This window comes from Gadus macrocephalus, chromosome 8 (genome assembly GCF_031168955.1).
Source record: "Gadus macrocephalus chromosome 8, ASM3116895v1".
Classification (NCBI taxonomy): Eukaryota; Metazoa; Chordata; class Actinopteri; order Gadiformes; family Gadidae; genus Gadus; species Gadus macrocephalus.
This window is the reverse complement of record NC_082389.1, coordinates 13,014,208-13,033,161: the sequence shown is the minus strand read 5'-3', so window position 1 is coordinate 13,033,161 and position 18,954 is coordinate 13,014,208. Positions and strand designations below refer to the sequence as shown.

Genomic DNA, 18,954 nt, shown 5'->3' with positions numbered 1-18,954 from the left:
AAAGATAGCGTGAGATGATAAATTAACACATAGGCCTAGCTTTTCGATTAATTGAGGCTTGATTGATGAAGTGTGGTACGTCTATAGCCGTTCCTGTTAATGAGCTAACCAGGTACAATGACTGGGAGTGATCGTGATGCCAACCCCCACCCAAACCGGCCAATTGGCGGATTAAATCCGCTCAGACCGCCCGGTGGATTGCTGGAGAAGTCCGTGCTTCTACGTTTACTGTTGTAGATCGATAGGCCTACGCGTTGTCCAACATGAAGACCACCGTTATATTGACAGGTATGACGATGTCTTAGTATATTATTATTGTCTTGGTTTGTCTTCGTCTATGCTTGTTTTAATTGTGCTTTCTTGTACCAGTGCTGCTCGGCATGACCGCTGTGTCCGCCTATGTGGAGGAACTAGATGATACGTATGTTTTTAAATAATAGGCCTACTACGTCTGTGCGCACTTGAGGCAGTTATTCACTACATGCCCGCCACTTTGCTGCTGCAAAGTGCAACTTGTTTTCTGTGGCAGAATATTATTTTTTGTGATTTTCAGGTTTATGGAAACCAAAGAAGAGACAGAAATATGGCTGATAGAGGTAGGCTATTGCATTATAATATTACAAATATTATTCTTTGTAGTTTTATTTGTATTTATCTCTATCTATCTCTTCTTATTCGGCCTAGCTATAATGTTCTGTACTTGCTGACTCCTGCATTTCCAGTCTGGGATGAATAAAGTAGCTATCTTATCTTATTAAGGATTCTTATTATTGAGTCAAAGTGTGTAATGGGCTGTGATGATATCAACCGATCCAGTGAGCACATGAGTCCTGTCTCCAGTTCTACTCCCCCTGGTGTGCGTTCTGCAAGCAGCTGGACCCGGTGTGGCACGCCATCGGCTCGGAGCTCCGGAGTCTGGGCTCGCCCGTCCGCGTCGGCAAGTCGGACGCCACGGCTCATACCGGTGAGGACCTGATTGGAGCAACCCTCCCCTGTGTCTGGCGCTGGTAAACTGCCATGAAAGCATGCCAATAAAGGCAGAAGTTGCTGATATCCAGAAATGACTTATAGCAAACTCCGATCCATGTCGTTATGGAGGAGTTTGGGGTTAGGCTCATCTTGCTTAAGGAGGCCTACCTACGGACACCAGAGAATCGAACCCTGTACCTTTTAGCTTGGGTCGATACCCCTTAGAACTTATGTTATCTGGCTCACTCCACACTGTTCACTGGGAGCTGCCCAGTACAACCACACAGTATTTTACTGGTGGGCACTTGGAGCTGGCCAATACAACCACAGTCTTCTACTGGTGAACACTGGGAGCTGCCCAGTACAACTACAGTCTTCTGGTAACGGTTGTATCAGTTTGGCTAAATCCTCTGTTTAAATAATAGGATTAGTGAAGGTTTAGTGGCAGTGGGAAACATAGACAAGGGTGTGCTAGCGTGCACACACTATTGTATAGATTATTTTTCCATCTTTGGCCTAAACTTTTTATCCAAAGCATCCATGTCACTTAGGAGGAGATGGATGGGTAAGCCATCTTGCTCATGAATGCCTAACCTAGGTAGGCTTTGGGCATTGGGGATTGAACCCAGTGCCTTTTGGGTAAGATTTGAACCCCATGGCCACAACACTATTCTGACTGTGATTCGTGTACTTCCACATTCGTATAAGTAAATTGTGTGTGTGTGTGTGTGTGTGTGTGTGTGTGTGTGTGTGTGTGTGTGTGTGTGTGTGTGTGTGTGTGTGTGTGTGTGTGTGTGTGTGTGTGTGTGTGTGTGTGTGTGTGTGTGTGTGTGTGTGTGTGTGTGTGTGTGTGTGTGTGTGTGTGTGTGTGTGTGACAGTAGTAATGTTCCAATGATCCAAGAGTTTTATGGGAGTATAAAACTCTTGTTCCCTCCTATGATGGATTTCAGTAACTAGTTAACAATCTCAGAGCTCACTTGGCTGGACCCAAGTGAGCTCTGTCCAATATGTCATTTAGAGATCTCATTTAACCTTTCTAGGTATCATTCTTCCCATATTTTCAGGGTAAGAGCCCGGGGACTCCTTCATAGTCTAACTATTTTGTGCATAATCCAGTATTGAGTTTTATCCCTACGTTAAAGTTGAGGTCTATTTCTTATTTCTTATTTATGACTTGTTTTTTGACTACTTTAGCGATACTGGTTAAGCACAGAATAAAACAGAAATGTCTTCACTCCAAGTGGAAACTGAATATGTATTTAAATTACGTATCAAATTAAAAAGAGATTACCCAGAAGATTTTGAGAGTCTTACATGAAAGAGAAAAAAAAATCAATTCAAACCATGAATTGATTTTTGCCCCCATCATCATGGGGGCAGTCTGTGGGCAGCCTGGATCCATTGTTCTTCCTCCTCCCTTCATTTAAACTCTGGTCCTTAAGCCTCCCAGTCCACCCCCAGGTTAAGGTCCTCCTCACAGCTCCAAACTCTTCTCCTACTCGTAGTCCTTTGTTCTACTGTAGCCCCATCTTTTATAGGGAAAACCTAGTAGGCGTATTTTCCGTTTATATAGAAAGATTTTATAGCCTGATTGATGTAAAATCGATATGTTTTCTAGTTAGACTAGTTAAATAGTGGATACTCTACGTGAACCCCACATGCTGCTAGTTGCTCGAAGTTGAAAACCGGCAGCAGCAGTAGGTGCTCCACCCTACAATAATGTCATCCTTTTTTACCGCTTCATTCTGAAAACATTAATTTAAACACTACAAAAGGGACAATGTTTTTTTGGAAAATCTATATGCTCATACAAAAAGTAAATACATTCTTTCTTTGTTATGAGGTTCCGCAGTACAGAAAAATAATGAAGTTATATTTTGACATACGGAGTAACAGCATAGGGGATATTGATAATGACATGAGTATATCGTACAAAACAAGTTTGTGGGCACTTTCTTAAACCCCTCTTTTTACTTTTACTAGTTTGAGGGGGTGCTCATTGAATCTTGACCCCCTCCATTCCTGAACTCTGTTTCAATCCTGTTATATATATTATTTTTTTATTTCCCTCATGTGTAGATTTTTCCTCAATCAGTAGTTCTAACTCTAGACCCACCCTGTTTTACAAGTGTAAGGCCTAGGTGTGATGCTTTACAGCTCTTCCACCTACATCTTTAGCTCCAGTACTCTAAGCTGGGCTGCTAGTACCCACATTTGGAGCTAACCCTCCTAAACCTAACTCTAAACAGGAGTAGTGTGTTCACTCAGATCTATCACAGCTATGCAAGGGCGTACAACAGTACATACGTAGACCTAGCCAATAACGTGTTATAGATTACATTGGTTCTAGATTCTAGAATAATCTGGCTGTGCAACACCTGTTCTAAAAAGACTGTCCCAGTGCCAGATCTTCTGATGGTCTTGTGCCCACCTGACTTGTATTTCTGCATTTGTATTGTGTATATTTCTGTATTTCTACGCCTGTCCTGCGATAGCCCAGTTAGGAAGATCCTAGCGTATCTAATTCTTCTAAATCTTAATCCTCAACCCTAATCTGCTTGTACAACAGAGTTAGCTTCTCACTGAATCACAGTAATGTAAGGCCCACAGCCTACATTACTGCCTTTAAGGCCTTCAATATGATGAATAAGACTATGCTAATAGATCCAGGATGGAAAGTCTTAATGTTCATATCGAGATATCTATATCTATATATAAATATGGTTTATTACGTGCCTACCTGTTCACTATCTGTTGCCTTATAGTAAGGGGATTCCCTGCATTTGTTTCCCTGTTTATTTGAGGGTTTAGGGGAAGGGCCCCCGATAAAATAATAAAATATTAACTGTGAAAACACGTATGTTTAACTTGATCTGTGAGCAAAGGTGAAACAGATCAACAGGACTCTGTCAGCTGTGTTTTCGTGAATTTAATGTGAATGTTATCCTTCCAGTAGTGTGTAGAACGTTCAAACTGATCAGTATAATGTGTGTGTTTCAACTCTCCAGGCCTTGCCAAAGAATTCAAAGTCAGAGGCTATCCTGCTATCATGATGTAAGTTCTAGTTATTCATGATAAAGTCATGATAGACTTTCTGGCTACTTTGTCTGAACTCCTACCTCAGGGTTGTAGATTATAATTCTCATTATAGCACATAACGCAATACACAACATGGTGTTGACATATTAGTCACGTGGTGTGTACAAAGCATTTACATAATGTTAACATATTGTTCACCTTATAACGTTTACGTTCAGTGCCATTCTATGCTTGTCTCCACATTACGGTATCATGCCCTGCATCTGTTGGTATATTAGAGTGCTATCTAATATAATTATAAGTGTGTTTAAAGATTATACTATCTAATAAATGTGGCCTCCTTGTGTTGTGTTGCCAGGCTGAAGAACGACAGGAAGTATAACTATGAAGGTCCCAGGACCAAGGACGGCATCATGGACTTTGCTAACCGGGTCGCCGGGTAAATGTGTTGACGTGTTTGTGTGCAAAGAAAAGAGAATATAGTTCTGTGTAGTGGATGGTAATGAGAAGCTGGTCAATAAACTGTTATGGTACTGTGTCAGTATATACTGTAGTATATATATGTTAGTACTGTAATACTATCTTGGCACTGTGTTAAAATGGTTGTACTGTGGCACTGTGTTAGTGCTGTACTCCTACGTTGGCACTGTAGTACTATGGTACCGTTGTGGTACAATGGTTGTACTGTGGTATTATGTTAGTATGTTCTGTGGTACTACGGTAGTACTGAAGTGCGATGTTAGCATGTACTGTGGTACTATGTGGTACTGTGGTACAGTTGTGTGTGATGTACTAATTTTGGTGATATACTGGTCTGTTACATTGTATATAGTGAGTAATGGTCCTGTGTACTGGTGTGTGTTTCCAGGCCCGATGTCCGAGGCCTACCCAGTCAACAGATGTTTCAACACGTTATAAGCAGACAGCCTGTCATGTTCGTTTACATCGGCGCTTCATCCCCTCTGAAGGTACACACACACACACACACACACACACTCACACTCACACTCACACTCACACACACACACACACACACACACAATGGGAAATGGCTGCCCATTTTGGATTTGCATACAATATATGGGGATGGTAATGGGTGTGGTCTCTTTAATATTGTTGGCGTGGTCATGGGAGGGGCATCAGGCTGGGTCATGCAGGTTGGGCAACATGGATGCTTCTGTCTCCAGGGAAACTACACGGCTGCAGCCAAGGAGCTGATCGTCCACACCTACTTCTTCTCCGCTGGCCGGGACATTCTGCCCAAGGTCAGCCTCCGCCCACATCCCCTTCTTCGTGGAACCACCTCCACGCTTATTTTTCTGATGAAAGGATTGGGAAAAGTTCAGACCATGAGAGCCGCGTTCTAACTCTGTAACTGCTGTGTTCCTCCCAGGACGTCAACATCCCTAAGCTGCCTGCCGTCGCAGTCTTCAAAGAAGACACGGTCCTGACCTATAACGGTGAGTGTGGACACGTGTGTGTGTAGCGTGTTCGACCAATAGACTTCAAATTTGAAACTCGTCACCGGAGAGGGTTGTTGGTTTCGACCTCACTTGATGGCGGCTCAGCACAATGTTAATGCAGTTTATTTGAAGGACCAGAGATTCTCTTTCCACCCCCAGAAGATTCTCTCAAGGGGTTCCTTGAGGCTTCCAGTAGTGGACTTAACCCCATTTACCCTTTTTATGCTTTCTGGTTGGTTGCTTTCTCCAGAGGAGACAGACGGGGATCTGAAGATGTGGATCAACAGGGAGAGGTTCAGAAGCTACTCCAAGATCGACAGCTACACCCTGTACTCCATGGGAGACACAGGTAGCTGGCTCCATCTTGACCCCCAACAACAACAGTGTGGTCCAGGGGAGAATTCTGTAGGGTGTATTATCTGATAAATCAATTAATTAAAGATGAGTTGTTAATTAGGTGGGATAACCCATCTGTTATACTCAAAATGTACATAAGTAAAGATATAAACTCATTATGGGACTAAAGAGGTAAAGAATTCCAGTAGTCATTTTTCTTGGGTTCCCAGTCTACAGACTTCACCAAAGAGTCTATGGTCTGCATGTAATGATCTGAGTTGTGGTTTGGTGATGTTTTGGTGAAGTTTGGGGGCTGCTGTGTTTGTTCTTCAGGTAAAATGGTGGCCTTGGCTCTGGTGGATGATGGAGCCTCGTGGGAGAAGAGCAGAAGGTGGGATGTCTCATGTGTGGATGGGATGATATTGTGTTATATGGAGCTTCTCTGGGTGTTACTGGCTGCATTACCTTAAAGAAACGGTGGAAGTGTTTATGTTGTAGTGAATTAATTTATCAACTTATTGTGGTTAAATGATGGAGAGATTTACATGACCCAAACTGGGGAAGTATAAAGTGTGGTATATTCTTTACTTAAAAGATCAATCATTTTCAATCCATTTTGTCTTTCAGATATAAAAGTCTGGTGGAGCAAGTGGCGCTGAACCATAAGGAGTTATACAGCAAGTAGGTCTACTGGTTTTTGATTCTCTGCGGAGACTGGTGGTACTGGTTCACTGGACTCCAAACATATAGAGATCATTGTCTTACAATGAAGGTCTTCACGCACACCTGCTGATGTTCGATGACCCACAGCTATGTTCCAAACACCCGGCTACACTTGGCGTTTCAATGCGACAGGAAGGTTGTGACTGACATTGTTTAGTTTGGCTCTGACCAATGTTGTCCTGTTAAACATGTGAATGTTTGCCATTGGCTGTCTCGGTGACTGTCTCGCCCTCTTTGTGCTGCAGGGACTTTTATTTTGGTTACATGGAGGGAGGTGACTACGTTAAAGGACTGGTGATGGGGTGAGTGATACTCTGCTAGAGGTCCTATGTTAGTACTGTGGTACTATGTTAGTAGTGTTTATATGGTACTATGTTAGTACTGTGATGCTCTGGTAGTACTGTGGTACAAAGTTCTGTTAGAGGTTCCATTAAAGCTGTGATTATTATGGGATGGTAGATAACAGGATGTCATGTGACTGTGTGGTTGGGTGTTCAGTGAGGTGCTGATGCCCTCCATCATCGTGCTGAATCTGTCCAATGACGGGTACTTCCTGCCACCCATCGTCATGGAGACGGAGCAACACCTCATGGACTTCCTGAACGGAGTCCTGGACAAAAGCTTTGAGGTGAGAGAAGATACAAGTTCACTCCTCCAGATGAAATTTAATTGTATATACTTATGTTACTAGGTTTGAATTCATGTTTAATATTCATATCAATATCAATATCTTTAATATGTCTATAATAAGTTTACATATCAAAATGGTTACATACACACACTTAAATACACACACTCAAATAAACACTTAAGCACACAAATTGTTTAGAATTTCTAGAAACATTATGATGACGGTGGGTGTATGTCTGTGTGTGTGTCTTTGTGTTTGTGTGTGTGTGTGTGTGTGTGTGTGTGTGTGTGTGTGTGTGTGTGTGTGTGTGTGTGTGTGTGTGTGTGTGTGTGTGTGTGTGTGTGTGTGTGTGTGTGTGTGTGTGTGTGTGTGTGTGTGTGTCCTACAGTGCCAGGGAGGCAATGGTGTGAGTCAGCGTGTCAGGAGGTTGGTGTACGAGGCCAGGAACACACTGACAGTAAGCTCTCTATTAATACTGTATTATAATGTGCATTAACACGGTTCTGTCATACTTGGCTGTTAACTTTCTGTTTCCTTATAGTAAGGGGATTCCCCTCATGTGTTTCCTTGTTTATTAGTTGGTTCAGTGTGAGGGCCCCTTGGAGCCCCTATAAAATGATAACTGTGGAAACAGGTTATTCAACTTGATCTGTGAGCAAAAGTCTACATTTTACATCTAACCTCTCTCTCCCTCCCTGTCTTTCATTCCATCCCTGTCCCATGCTCTCCCACCCCCCATCTTTTCCTCCCATCTCTATCTCTCTCTCTCTCTCCATCTACCCTCTCTCCCTCACCTAACTCCCCCCCCCCCCCCCCCCCCTCTCTGTCTTTCTCTTCTCCCTCCCTCAACCCTCTCTCCCTCACCCATCTCCCCCCCACTCTCTATCTATCTTTCTCCTCTCTTTCCCTCTACCCGCTCCCTGCCCTTCCAGCCCTTGTTCGAGCGGGCTCCGATGGTGGGCTGTGTGGTGCTCAGCATCCCTGTGGTGGGGGTGGCGTTGATCTGCTACATGGGATACAAGTGGAAGGTTCCCTCCCAGGGGGAGGAGGACGGACAGGAAGCCCTTCCTGGCGCCCAGATAGAGGAGAGTCCGGGGAAGAGCGGCGCCATAGGGCAGAAAAAGAAGAGCGCTGCGGAGAAAAAGAGTGATTAGCTTGTGAGCGATTAATGTATAGCAGCTAGGAGATAGCGGGTAGATGTCGGTGGGTAGGAGTTGGCGGCTAGGTGTAAGCTAAGGGTGACCCGCTAGGAGTTAGCGACAAGGCGTTGGCGGTAAGGAGTAGCTAGGAATTAGCCATCTGTCAGCGACCTTGGAGGAGAAGGGCTGGTCGCCTGGGGACTGTCCCAGACTGAAGGAAGGATACAAGGAAGGATGGAGACGAGGAGGGAATTAGGTTTACCTTCTCCACTTTTCTTTGGAAATTGTTCTCTAAGCTCTTATCTTGATTTTAGTGAATGGAACGACATTGAATAACATTAAACATATCAATATGATATTTATCCTGTACTCACATATACGATAATAATATAATCTAAGACAGAACAATGTGCAGCACATAGAAATGGTTATATAACATTTAAATAATGAAATTTGATGGTGAGTGCAGTCATCCATCCTGAGTAATCGTGTGTATCTTATTGCCAAGGACTTTTTTAACCAAGAAATTTGACATTTTAATGTGAATCATTAAAATGTTTTCTTTTTCAAACTATGAGTTAGTGGTCTTTAGGTCATTGAAGTCCAATGATTGTTTTTTGTGATGTTTATGATGGTGTAGTGGCTATCAGGTGGTTCCCAGCTGAAATACTGGGATCGTTCCCCAATGTCTGTACAACCATAAGGCATACTAAAGCAAGATGCCTCACCCATACGAGCTGTATCTTTCACGCATACACCATATAATAAAGAAATACACTAGTTATTAGTGATTTCCGTTACTTGTTATTACTTGTAAGTCGCTTGGAAGGTAAACACCTGCTAAATTATTACAAATAATGATTCTAAAATTACTCTTGCCATAATGTTACTTAGCCTCATAGTTCCATGATAACAAACAAAATTAGTTTGATTAACTATACATTCTAATCTATCTAGTAGGAGAATCAGCATGAAATCAGGGTACGGAAATTATTTTTTATTGGACATGTAACAGCCATGACACATGTAATAGGAAGAAATAGCTGAAACGTATGTCTTTATATAACGCTGGGATTTATTTTAAGAAGTATTACATACATTTGACTATTTCCGTCCAAAAATATTTTGTCAAAGGTAAGTGTTTGGCTGCTAGTAGTTCAGTCAACTAGCTTCAGCCATTGATAGGCCAATTGGTCGTTTTTTTTGTTTGTTTGCCCCAACCGGAAGTTTACCAACTTGACGATAAAGTTGCAGTGAAGCTGTATCGAGCTCCGCGCTGCTAACAGGCTAGCGGTCCCCATCACCCCACAGCACGTAGAGGAAATTTCATCTGAATTTCATCATTTTAAAGCCACTCCAACAACAACAGGACACCGAGGGATTAGGTAGGTCGGTGCCCCACAGTGGGTGACTGAAAAGTGAAGGATCCTCCGCGATGGCTACGGAAGAGCTATATGAGGTAATGCTATCTGAAGTCTACATTTACACTCTTGGACGTGCGCTTGATGCCCCGCCGGTCCCTATACAAAATGATTGATCAGGTCTTGGAAGGAGTCATTTATCTGAATAATTTCGTCTAGAGAAGGTATTGCTTGGGTTACAATAGCTAATGTTGCTAATTTCTTAAGCAGGAATAAAGTATAGTTTGGACGCCTCGTGGTGTCAATCTAGACCCACTGACTTTGTAGACTTCAGGGCTGTCTTTTGATTATAGTTTATAAAGTGAGTATGATTTGGGGGTTTGCGAGTGTATATATTAATTGGAAAGTGGATCAGAAAATCGGTCCCCATCAACTAATTTGCATCACGCGATTTCACACTTGATTAGTCTTATATATTCCCTGTCACCAGTCCTGATTCGATAATTTCGATCGATTAAGTGTTTCCAACGGGTAGCTGTCTGATTTTGTTAGTCAACCCTCTTTATTCTCGTATGAACTGGTCTAGAATATTACCAGGTTGTATGGGTGATCAATATTTATCGATCATTCATGGTAACTTTAGTGGCAAGTGTCCTTGGCTGAATCTCTTGAACCAACCGTATGAGAAACACTAGGCTTACAGGCACATTTGTCAGGTGCATTAGAGCTCGGGCGTGGATGGATACAACAGCGATATTGTATGAATATGTGACCAGATGTTCGCTGTCATTTGCCCAGGTGGAGCATATCGTGGACAAGAGGAGGAACAAGAAGGGGAAGACGGAGTACCTGGTGCGATGGCGAGGCTATGGTACAGAGGAGGACACCTGGGAGCCAGAGACTCACCTGTCCGCCTGCCTAGTCTACATCCAGGAGTTCAACCGTCAGCAACTAGCCAATCACAAAGACAGCCCTCTGCTCAGATCCACCCGGACTACACCCCACCCGGCCACCGGCCAAGCCCCTCTCATGAGCCACACCCCTCTTACAGGCCACTCCCCTGCTAGCAACGGCGCTACCGCCACTAGCAAGGGCTCGGCCACCAACGCCCGCAAACACTTCCCCAGCCAGCCCCAGCTTCCTAGCGGGGCCTCGGCCCACTGCAGCAGCTTGTTAGCATCGGACACTGTTAGCGTGAAGCCTAGCAGCCCCCTGCTGCTGGCTGCCTCTAGACACAGCCGCCAGGGGCTGGACTGCAGGGAGCCGGGGCCCCTGACGTCGCCCTCCCAGTCCCCGGTCCTGAACCCCGGCGGCCGACGCCCAGGGGTGGACCTGTCCAAGACGGGCATCAAGATCCTGGTGCCCCGGAGCCCCATGAACAGCCGCGTGGACGCAGAGGAGTCCCTCAGCGAGGGGGCCCACAGCCTGGAGGCCGGCTCCCAGGAGGCCCACCTGGTGCCGCCCGAGGTGGCCCTTTTAGTGAAGCCGGTGGGCGTCCTGCCGCTGAGGCCCGGGGAGGAGAGGGCCCGCATGGGCAGCCGGCCGCGGGGCCATCCCCAGAGCCTCCTGCCGTCCTCCCAGGTCTCCATCACTCCTGCCGCCATGCGCTCCCACAACGGAACAGGTCAGCCGCTCACGTCGGGTCTCCATTCTGCTCATTTATAAGATAAAGATATTTCAAGGTATTTGGTCTAAAAAATATATACTGTAGTTTAAAAAAAAGGCTCTGTATCTGCCGACAGACTGGCGATTCATCCCACAAGCCAACTAACTAGTAATCATTGCGACTTTGATATGACGGGCAAAACGTGATTAGGGTTAAGGTGTGGGTGTGTGGAAGCAGCCCCAGCAAGTTTGGTGAAATCAGGGTTGGAAAATCGACTGATTTGGATGTATTTTACCTCGGGAGGAACCGAGAGCTGCCGCTGCCTCCTTCCGCCAGCCGGGAGCGACCGCTGGTCCAGTCTGATCCTTTATGCAGCCTCGTCTTTCTGGTCCGTGTCCCCAGGTTCCTCAGCCCTCATGGAGGCGTCGTCGGCCAGCGGATTGGCTGGGTCACAGAGCGCCACGGTGGGCGTGGCCAGCGCGTCCACGGGGAAGCGGCGGGTGGAGGAGCGCCACGCCTTCGACAAGCGTCTCCGCTACAGCGTGCGGCAGACGGAGAGCGCCTACCGCTACCGCGACATCGTGGTCCGCAAGCAGGACGGCTTCACCCACATCCTGCTCTCCACCAAGACCGAGAACAACACCCTCAACCCCGACGTACGTGTGTTGTGCTCTGCTCTGTCGCTTGTTCCCATGGCTACCGCTCTGGGACAGTGTGTTTAGAGATTTAGGATGGACTCTTTACTGTAGCTAGCACTGTACTGACGATCAAACACTACCGCAGCAACCACCGTAGAACAATGAATTAAGGATTGATTTGTTCTCGCTTTATTCCTTTCAAACAGGTGATGAAGGAGATCCAGAGCGCCATGGCAACGGCAGCATCGGACGACAGCAAGCTGGTGTTGCTAGGCGCGGTCGGCAACACCTTCTGCTACGGCCTGGACTTCCTGTACTTCATCAGGCGACTCACCGATGACAGGAAGAAGGAGAGCGTAAAGATGGCCGAAACCATCAGGTACGAGACAGATGGAGTGGATAAGGGGTGCGGTTTATCGGCTTTCATGGTGAGGGGACGGGGAACAGCCATGTACCATTGAGAGTGTGCTTTTCGTGTCTATGACCGAAGTGGTTCTCATTTAAAGGGCCCCTGACTTGCCACCAGGTCTGAATTTGATTAGCCATCCAAAAATCTGCCCTGCCATTTAACATGCTAACTGGGCATGTCCTAGCCTGGTCCTACCAGACTCTTGTACTTACTTTCATTTGTATTGGATCTACTCAATTGACAAACGTTAACTCTCTTGAAGGCGGGTGTCTGTTGAAGTTAAAAACTATTGGATCTGCCCAGTGCCACTCTGGATCTGCCATAACCAATCTCTAACGTTTGGCCGGGAATCACGTTGCGCGCACGCTGTAAACAAACCAAACACCGTGAGTGAGGATGTCCGTCAACGAGAGCGGACTTTAACGTCATTGTTCTCAGCCACTCCCTCTGTTCGCTGATCGGACGCAGACAATTTTGACGGAGAAAACCCACTCGCATACCGCAGACCCAGTACTGAAGGGAAATTCAAATTGAGCAGAAGTACTTAGGCGGGCGGAGCCAGGCTAGGCATGTCCACCCAGATGTATTATATCAGTCAACCAGCCTACCCTGGGGACTGGATTAAGACAGTAGCTTGTAATGGCTAATCACACTAACACTTGGTATAATAGGGGCCCTCTAAAATATGCATGCTGTTTTGAATCTATTATCCTTTGCGTTCCACTCTTACCGGTTTACGGTTGGCCCGTTCAGCCTGTTCATAAGTGTGGCCTGTGTTGACTGCCACCAGTTCGCTGGTAGGTTAGCTTGCGTCCTTGTGTAAACAATTGGCTGGGGTCACTTCCTGTGAGCACTGAGCAGGCTGGGGTGTGTGCCGCTATAGCTAACCGTTTCCCTCCCGCCCCTCCCCGTGGGCAGAGCGTTTGTGGACACCTTCATCCAGTTCAAGAAGCCCATCGTGGTGGCGGTGAACGGTCCCGCCGTGGGCCTGGGCGCCGCGCTCCTGCCGCTGTGCGACGTGGTGTGGGCCAACGAGAAGGCCTGGTTCCAGACGCCCTACACCGTCTACGGCCAGACGCCAGACACCTGCTCCTCCTTCACCTTCCCGCGCATCATGGGCGTGGCCTCGGTACGACCTCCACCTGTGGCGGGGTCACGTGACCCAACGGACCAGGTTCTACCTTGTGGTCGGCTGGTGTAGAGCAATGCTCGCATTTAACGTTAAGCCTTCCCCCGCGTGTGTTGAGCATTTTTTCTGTTTAAATGTTTTTTTCACGGCTTGCGGTAAACTATAACAAAGATTGTCATTCAGAGCCTGTTTCAGAGGACATAATACGGGAAAATGTTGTTTCCCGTTGTCTTTACGGCTGTATCCCAATACATCTTTTTCCGGAGGTTCCTTATCGTCCGAGGCTAACGTTAATACTATGTTCTGTGCTCTTCCAAGTCTAATTCAGTCAGTGGTGCAAAGACTGCACATATTTTTCACGGAAATGGCCGTGATGTTGCAGAGTTAAGATTTCCCCAGATGCCTGTGTGAAGCCATACAGTCAGCACTAGTCAAGCCTGACGGTTCCCCTTCCATCTTGCACTGTCGCAGGCCGAAGCTTTGGTTGCGTCTCTCCCATGCTCATGCTACACGTTGTGCTCCTGTCCCCCCTCCAGGCCAACGAGATGCTGCTCAGCGGGAGGAAGCTGACCGCCCAGGAGGCGTGTGCCAAGGGGCTGGTGTCCCAGGTGCTCTGGCCCGGCACCTTCAGCCAGGAGGTCATGCTACGCATCAAAGAGCTCGTCTCCGTCAACTCCCTCGTAAGTGAAGACACGCTGATGCTTTTTATTTTTTTTGACTTGTCTGTTTTTATTCGACTCAATGGTCAAAATGGTTCACTTACAAAAGAAAAAGATATACCGGTATACATTTTTACAAATCATACAGTAAGTTTTAAATAAACCATCAACATAAATGTTTGAATTAAAGGGCCCTCTAGTATACCACCACTTGTGACGTCACGGGTGTTAATGTCCGCCCAGCTGTATGATGGCTAGAGCAGCCTTCCCAGTGGACTGTACCAACTGGAAGTCCACAATGTATCCACCGTACATCTGGGCGGACACATTTGATGTCCCTAATCAACATCACACTTGGTGGTAAACTGGGGCCCGTTCTAAAGGTCATGTCCGCGTTCATCATCAGCTATACCCTTCATCTGACCCCTGACCCCCAGGTGCTGCGGGAGTCCAAGGCGCTGATGCGCAGCACCAACCGAAGTGCCCTGGAGCAAGCCAACGAGCGGGAGTGCGAAGCTCTGAAGAGGGTGTGGGGCTCGTCACAGGGCACAGACTCCATCCTCAAGTACCTGCAGAAGAAACTAGACCAGCTTTAGTGGTCATGGCGACTGCCACTCCTCCTCCTCCTCCTCCCGCCATGTGAAAAGCCTCCAGTAGGGGGCCAACTGTTTCACACAACACGGCTAACAATGACTCTGCTGTTCGGAGAGACCGTTGACGTTCCGCAGCCATATAGCACACCATTTAAAAGTGACGCTTTTCACGTTTCAAACAACCCCCTCTGAAGCTGGCTATAGACAAAGGGGCGGGAGAGAGACAAGCCAACATTCTGATTGGCCAATAGGTTGTGAGGGAGAACCTGGTTACTGACGCCCTCTAAAAGAAAAACAGCACGGCCTTATGGGAAATACAAGACGACAGCGAATCAAAATGCCTAGAACACAAGTTTTGTGCAGGGGGCGGGGTTTCAAATGGACCATACAGGTGTTTTCACCTGTCAGAAGAACAGATTGTCTGTGTCCCAAGTGTCTTTTGGACGCACAACATTAGCTCCACTCTGGAATGAATGTTGGTCTACACAGCATTGTCATTCCAATATCTGTATTCTATAATTATTTTAGGATTATTAATAATTTCCTATCCGTATTGCAACCGTGTACAGTTATTTTTGTTAATAAATTCTGGTCCGAGTGGATCCGTTGTGATACTTGTGGTCCTTTTTGATTCAAATAAATTTTGGGAAAAAGGTCTGAAAACACATTAACTCCACTTCTAACAAAAAGGCTAAAATCATAGCTAATAAATCGTCACTAACCCACATTTACTTCGACGATAAATGATAAAAAAAATCATACTTTCTCTAACTGCCAAACAGGCAGCCCCAGAAGAGCCGGATCTCCGGTTCAAATAAAGACCAACCTTGCAGTGTTGGGGGGTGGGACCGTCAGGGCGGACAGGTGTCATGCGAGCCGGTGGCCATGCAGATCCAGTAGTCCAGGTTCTGGAAGAGGACCAGGGTGTAGAAGTTCTCCCCTCCGCTCAGGAAGCCGTGCTCGGCGGTCCCCCAGGAGACGGGGCTGTCCTGGAAGCCGTGCACCGTCAGAGCTAGCCATGGTGCTAGCTTGGGTTCTAGCACAGAGCGCCTGGGAGTGACGGAGAACATGAGGTTAGAAACCTAAAACTGAGAGCTAGTTAGAACATTTAAGGAGGGCGTTGGAACCTAAACACTTATTCCTGACCACCCATGCTATGATTGCACGGTGCTGTCATGCTTCTGAGAACACAGATGTTTTCAGGGGAGGGCGAACACTGGCCTCTGTCAGGGTACCAGGGAAGGGAGCCGGCTTACCGGAGGACGTCCAGCAGGTGGTAGATGTCTTCAGGGAGGAGTAGTCCGGTGACTGAGCACCGCACCGCGGAGTCCACCACCGTCTGGGGCTGGGGACACTCATAGGTGGACAGGTAGCCGCCGCTCTCGTCCTCACTGGGACACAGGCAAACAAAACGGTGGACGCAATCTTTATCAATCGTTTACAACCCATAACTTGGATATATGAAACAACTGTGTAGTGACAATAAATTGACAAGTTTTTTACAAGGTTAAGATGACATTGTGTCAGTAAAGTTGTTGTCTAGCTTTACGTTGGACTTTAATTGGAAAATGTCTTGGAAAGGTCAAGAACTGCAAACATGTCAACAACTTTAACAGATTTCACGATATTATATCTGAAGGTGAAAGACCATGAACTTTGAATGGACATTCATTTCTCCTGGGAACCTTGTTTAAAACGATACATCCCTACTTGGGCCTGAACTTGGGCCCCTCCTAGCGTAGCATACAGCACTAGCTCCCCCTGACCATCAGTTGTCGGTAACAATGGCGTTGATAGAATGGGGACCTACAACGTGACTCCCGCGTCCACGGCCCCCAGCCACTCCAGGAAGCTCTGAGGGTCACATGACTGCTGCTCCCCCTGGAGGTCAGAGGTCACCAGAGTGGGGCATGGTAATGATGTCATCACGTGGGTGCTGACCCGAGGTCTGTGTTCTGAGAGCTTGTGATTGGACAGCAGGCTCTGGAGGGCGGGGCTTTCGTCACCTGTTGAGGCGACAAAACGTAATATGAGCGAGACCATCCCCAAATGTCACATTTCAAAACGCTAAAACTGCACGTGAGGTGTGTGTACCTGGGAGATGCTAGTGCCCGTGAGGTGCGTTTACCTTGGAGATGCTAGTGCACGTGAGGTGTGTATACCTGGGAGATGCTGACTCAGCAGGAGGTCACAGCTGAGAGGGTTGTGTTCCGTCAGGGCCTTCAGAACACGCTGGTGACCCTTACCACCTGGGGACATGGTCCGATCCTTCAGGTCCACACTCACAACTACACACACAAACACACACACACTTTACATTGGCTGTATTGTGACATCAATACTTCTAATAAAAAACACATGTACAATATATTTAGTAAAATGCTTTTATCCAAAGAGACTTAAAGTGAAGTCAGAAACATGTTTTTGAGAAGCCGGTGGGATTAGTGCATCTTGCTCAAGGATGCATTCAGGTCAGGCTCTGGACACTAGGGATTGACCCGCTACTCTCCACTGGTAGTGGCTCACTGGCTGCTATAGTTAGGGCTATACAAATATAACAGACTTGAATAGTGCCTTTCAGTTGTTAAAACTTAACCACTAGGCAATCCTGCCCTCCATTACGATCACCATGACAGCAACGCCGGTCATAGACCCGACGCCTGCCTGAACTACCAGCTCTGAGCAGTCCCATCCTGACCGCTAGTCTTCTGGTTCCCCTCGCCACGAAGAGCTTCTCTGAGGTCCAGAGAGTGAGAGACCCCCTCATACCGTATCTCCCGGCTGGCCTGCGCTGGTACTGCGATGGTTTCCCCTCCAGACCCAGGGTCTCGTATGTGTCTTTGTCCACTGACAGGACCAGCTTCCCTGCAGAACCAGAACGGTCCGGTCATGAATCAGTGACACACAGATGTGCTTGGGGGAACACCACACTTTTGGTTGAATATTAACTAATTATTTCTCAGTGCTTTGTAGTTCAATATCAAACTGAACATATAAACGTAGTATATTAACTTATGTAATGTCCTAATAACACTTACATAATTAATTGCGTTTTGGAAACATGTGTAATACAACTATTAATAAACATCAGCATAACAATAGCAATGTTAACTAAACTTATATGTTGTTAATAATGTTACCATGTTATAAAGATATTATAATGCTGTGCTATTAAGACTGTTATGTGATTATAATGCTACTACTCAGGTTGGTACTCTGCTGGTGTAATACTCATTATAATGTTATTGATCAGGCATCCATACCATTTGGTAGAAGAGCGAAACAGTTGTCCTCATCTATTCTGGTCTGGTAAGATAGACCATACGTTGAACCTGTAAAGATGGTCAACAGTAAATCATCTTCCAACGCATACAGTAACAATGCTCATGTCCATACTGACACACGTACTCTGTAGCAACACAGCATATTAGCACAGACCGACTTTGTGTGTTTGACTTTATGCCTCACGTGAGGTGGTTTACGTTTGGCCAACCTTTGTAAACAGCCTTCTCGAGGAATTCTTTGTCCAGCAGCTGGGATAGAGGCAGGTTTCGAACCAGGAGGAATGACCTCATGCTGTTCAGAGCAGCGTCGAGCTCAGCAGGGAGCCGGTCACACCCCGGGACTAAAAGAGATACCTGGACCGGAGACAAGGAAGGGAGACATCACAATTCTGAAGAACAAGACAATATTGGAGTGAGGTTGTTCACATGGCGCAGTGCGACAGGAGGCATTTTACAAGTGTTTGTTATTTTGATCAATCTATTTCGTGGACGGTAGACTTCGATGGTCTGCTATTCAATTATCAAACACTAATTGTAAAATCCTATTCAGCATCAGCAGCCAAATTGGAATTTTTTTAACTACCATTCAGGGGGTCGTCTAAAACTGACCCATTTGGCTGCTGATGAGGGAATTTCGCACGTGAGTTCAAACATTTAATTTCCTTATGCATCAGTCAACCTAAGTAGGACTCATTAATATGATTTAATCGGGGCATACACACATCAGTTCATGTCTCACCTTGTGGTTAAAGAAGTGTTGTTCTACGTGTGTGCCGAGTCTCGCCTTTTCATGATCCAAGTGTGATCTTTCACATGCTAACACGGTCCTCGGTGTCTTTTCTAACTGTTTAAACATTTTGAAGAGTATTTTTAAACATGTGTGCCCAGCGTGTTGAAGTTGCACATGAAGTTCGCGCATCAAGTCATCAACAACATTATACTTCCGGTTCACCCCTTTTCAAAACAAGGGTCTC

The 18,954-nt window shown here is 46.3% G+C and overlaps 3 protein-coding genes across 3 annotated transcripts; 2 read left to right on the top strand and 1 right to left on the bottom strand.

The window, feature by feature from the left end:
- Positions 1-110: 110 nt before the first annotated feature.
- LOC132463178 (protein disulfide-isomerase TMX3-like) lies at positions 111-8,875 on the top strand. Its single transcript, XM_060059130.1, has 16 exons — positions 111-288; positions 370-421; positions 554-596; positions 841-964; positions 3,979-4,024; positions 4,368-4,448; positions 4,878-4,977; positions 5,197-5,274; positions 5,403-5,469; positions 5,723-5,821; positions 6,142-6,199; positions 6,436-6,489; positions 6,777-6,833; positions 7,030-7,159; positions 7,551-7,619; positions 8,095-8,875. The coding sequence occupies exons 1-16, from the start codon at positions 264-266 to the stop codon at positions 8,314-8,316; spliced, it is 1,305 nt and encodes a 434-aa protein (XP_059915113.1). The 5' UTR covers positions 111-263; the 3' UTR covers positions 8,317-8,875.
- A 644-nt stretch (positions 8,876-9,519) lies between these two features.
- Positions 9,520-15,308, top strand: cdyl (chromodomain protein, Y-like). The gene is made up of 7 exons (XM_060059122.1): positions 9,520-9,760; positions 10,461-11,286; positions 11,671-11,924; positions 12,113-12,285; positions 13,234-13,444; positions 13,981-14,124; positions 14,541-15,308. The coding sequence occupies exons 1-7, from the start codon at positions 9,737-9,739 to the stop codon at positions 14,697-14,699; spliced, it is 1,791 nt and encodes a 596-aa protein (XP_059915105.1). The 5' UTR covers positions 9,520-9,736; the 3' UTR covers positions 14,700-15,308.
- Positions 14,125-18,945, bottom strand: rpp40 (ribonuclease P/MRP 40 subunit). Its single transcript, XM_060059126.1, has 9 exons — positions 18,720-18,945; positions 18,190-18,334; positions 17,960-18,028; positions 17,466-17,561; positions 16,859-16,984; positions 16,507-16,702; positions 15,953-16,087; positions 15,523-15,746; positions 14,125-14,672 (listed from the first exon to the last, which is right to left on the bottom strand). The coding sequence occupies exons 1-8, from the start codon at positions 18,897-18,899 to the stop codon at positions 15,548-15,550; spliced, it is 1,146 nt and encodes a 381-aa protein (XP_059915109.1). The 5' UTR covers positions 18,900-18,945; the 3' UTR covers positions 14,125-14,672; positions 15,523-15,547.
- Between the last annotated feature and the right edge of the window lie 9 nt (positions 18,946-18,954).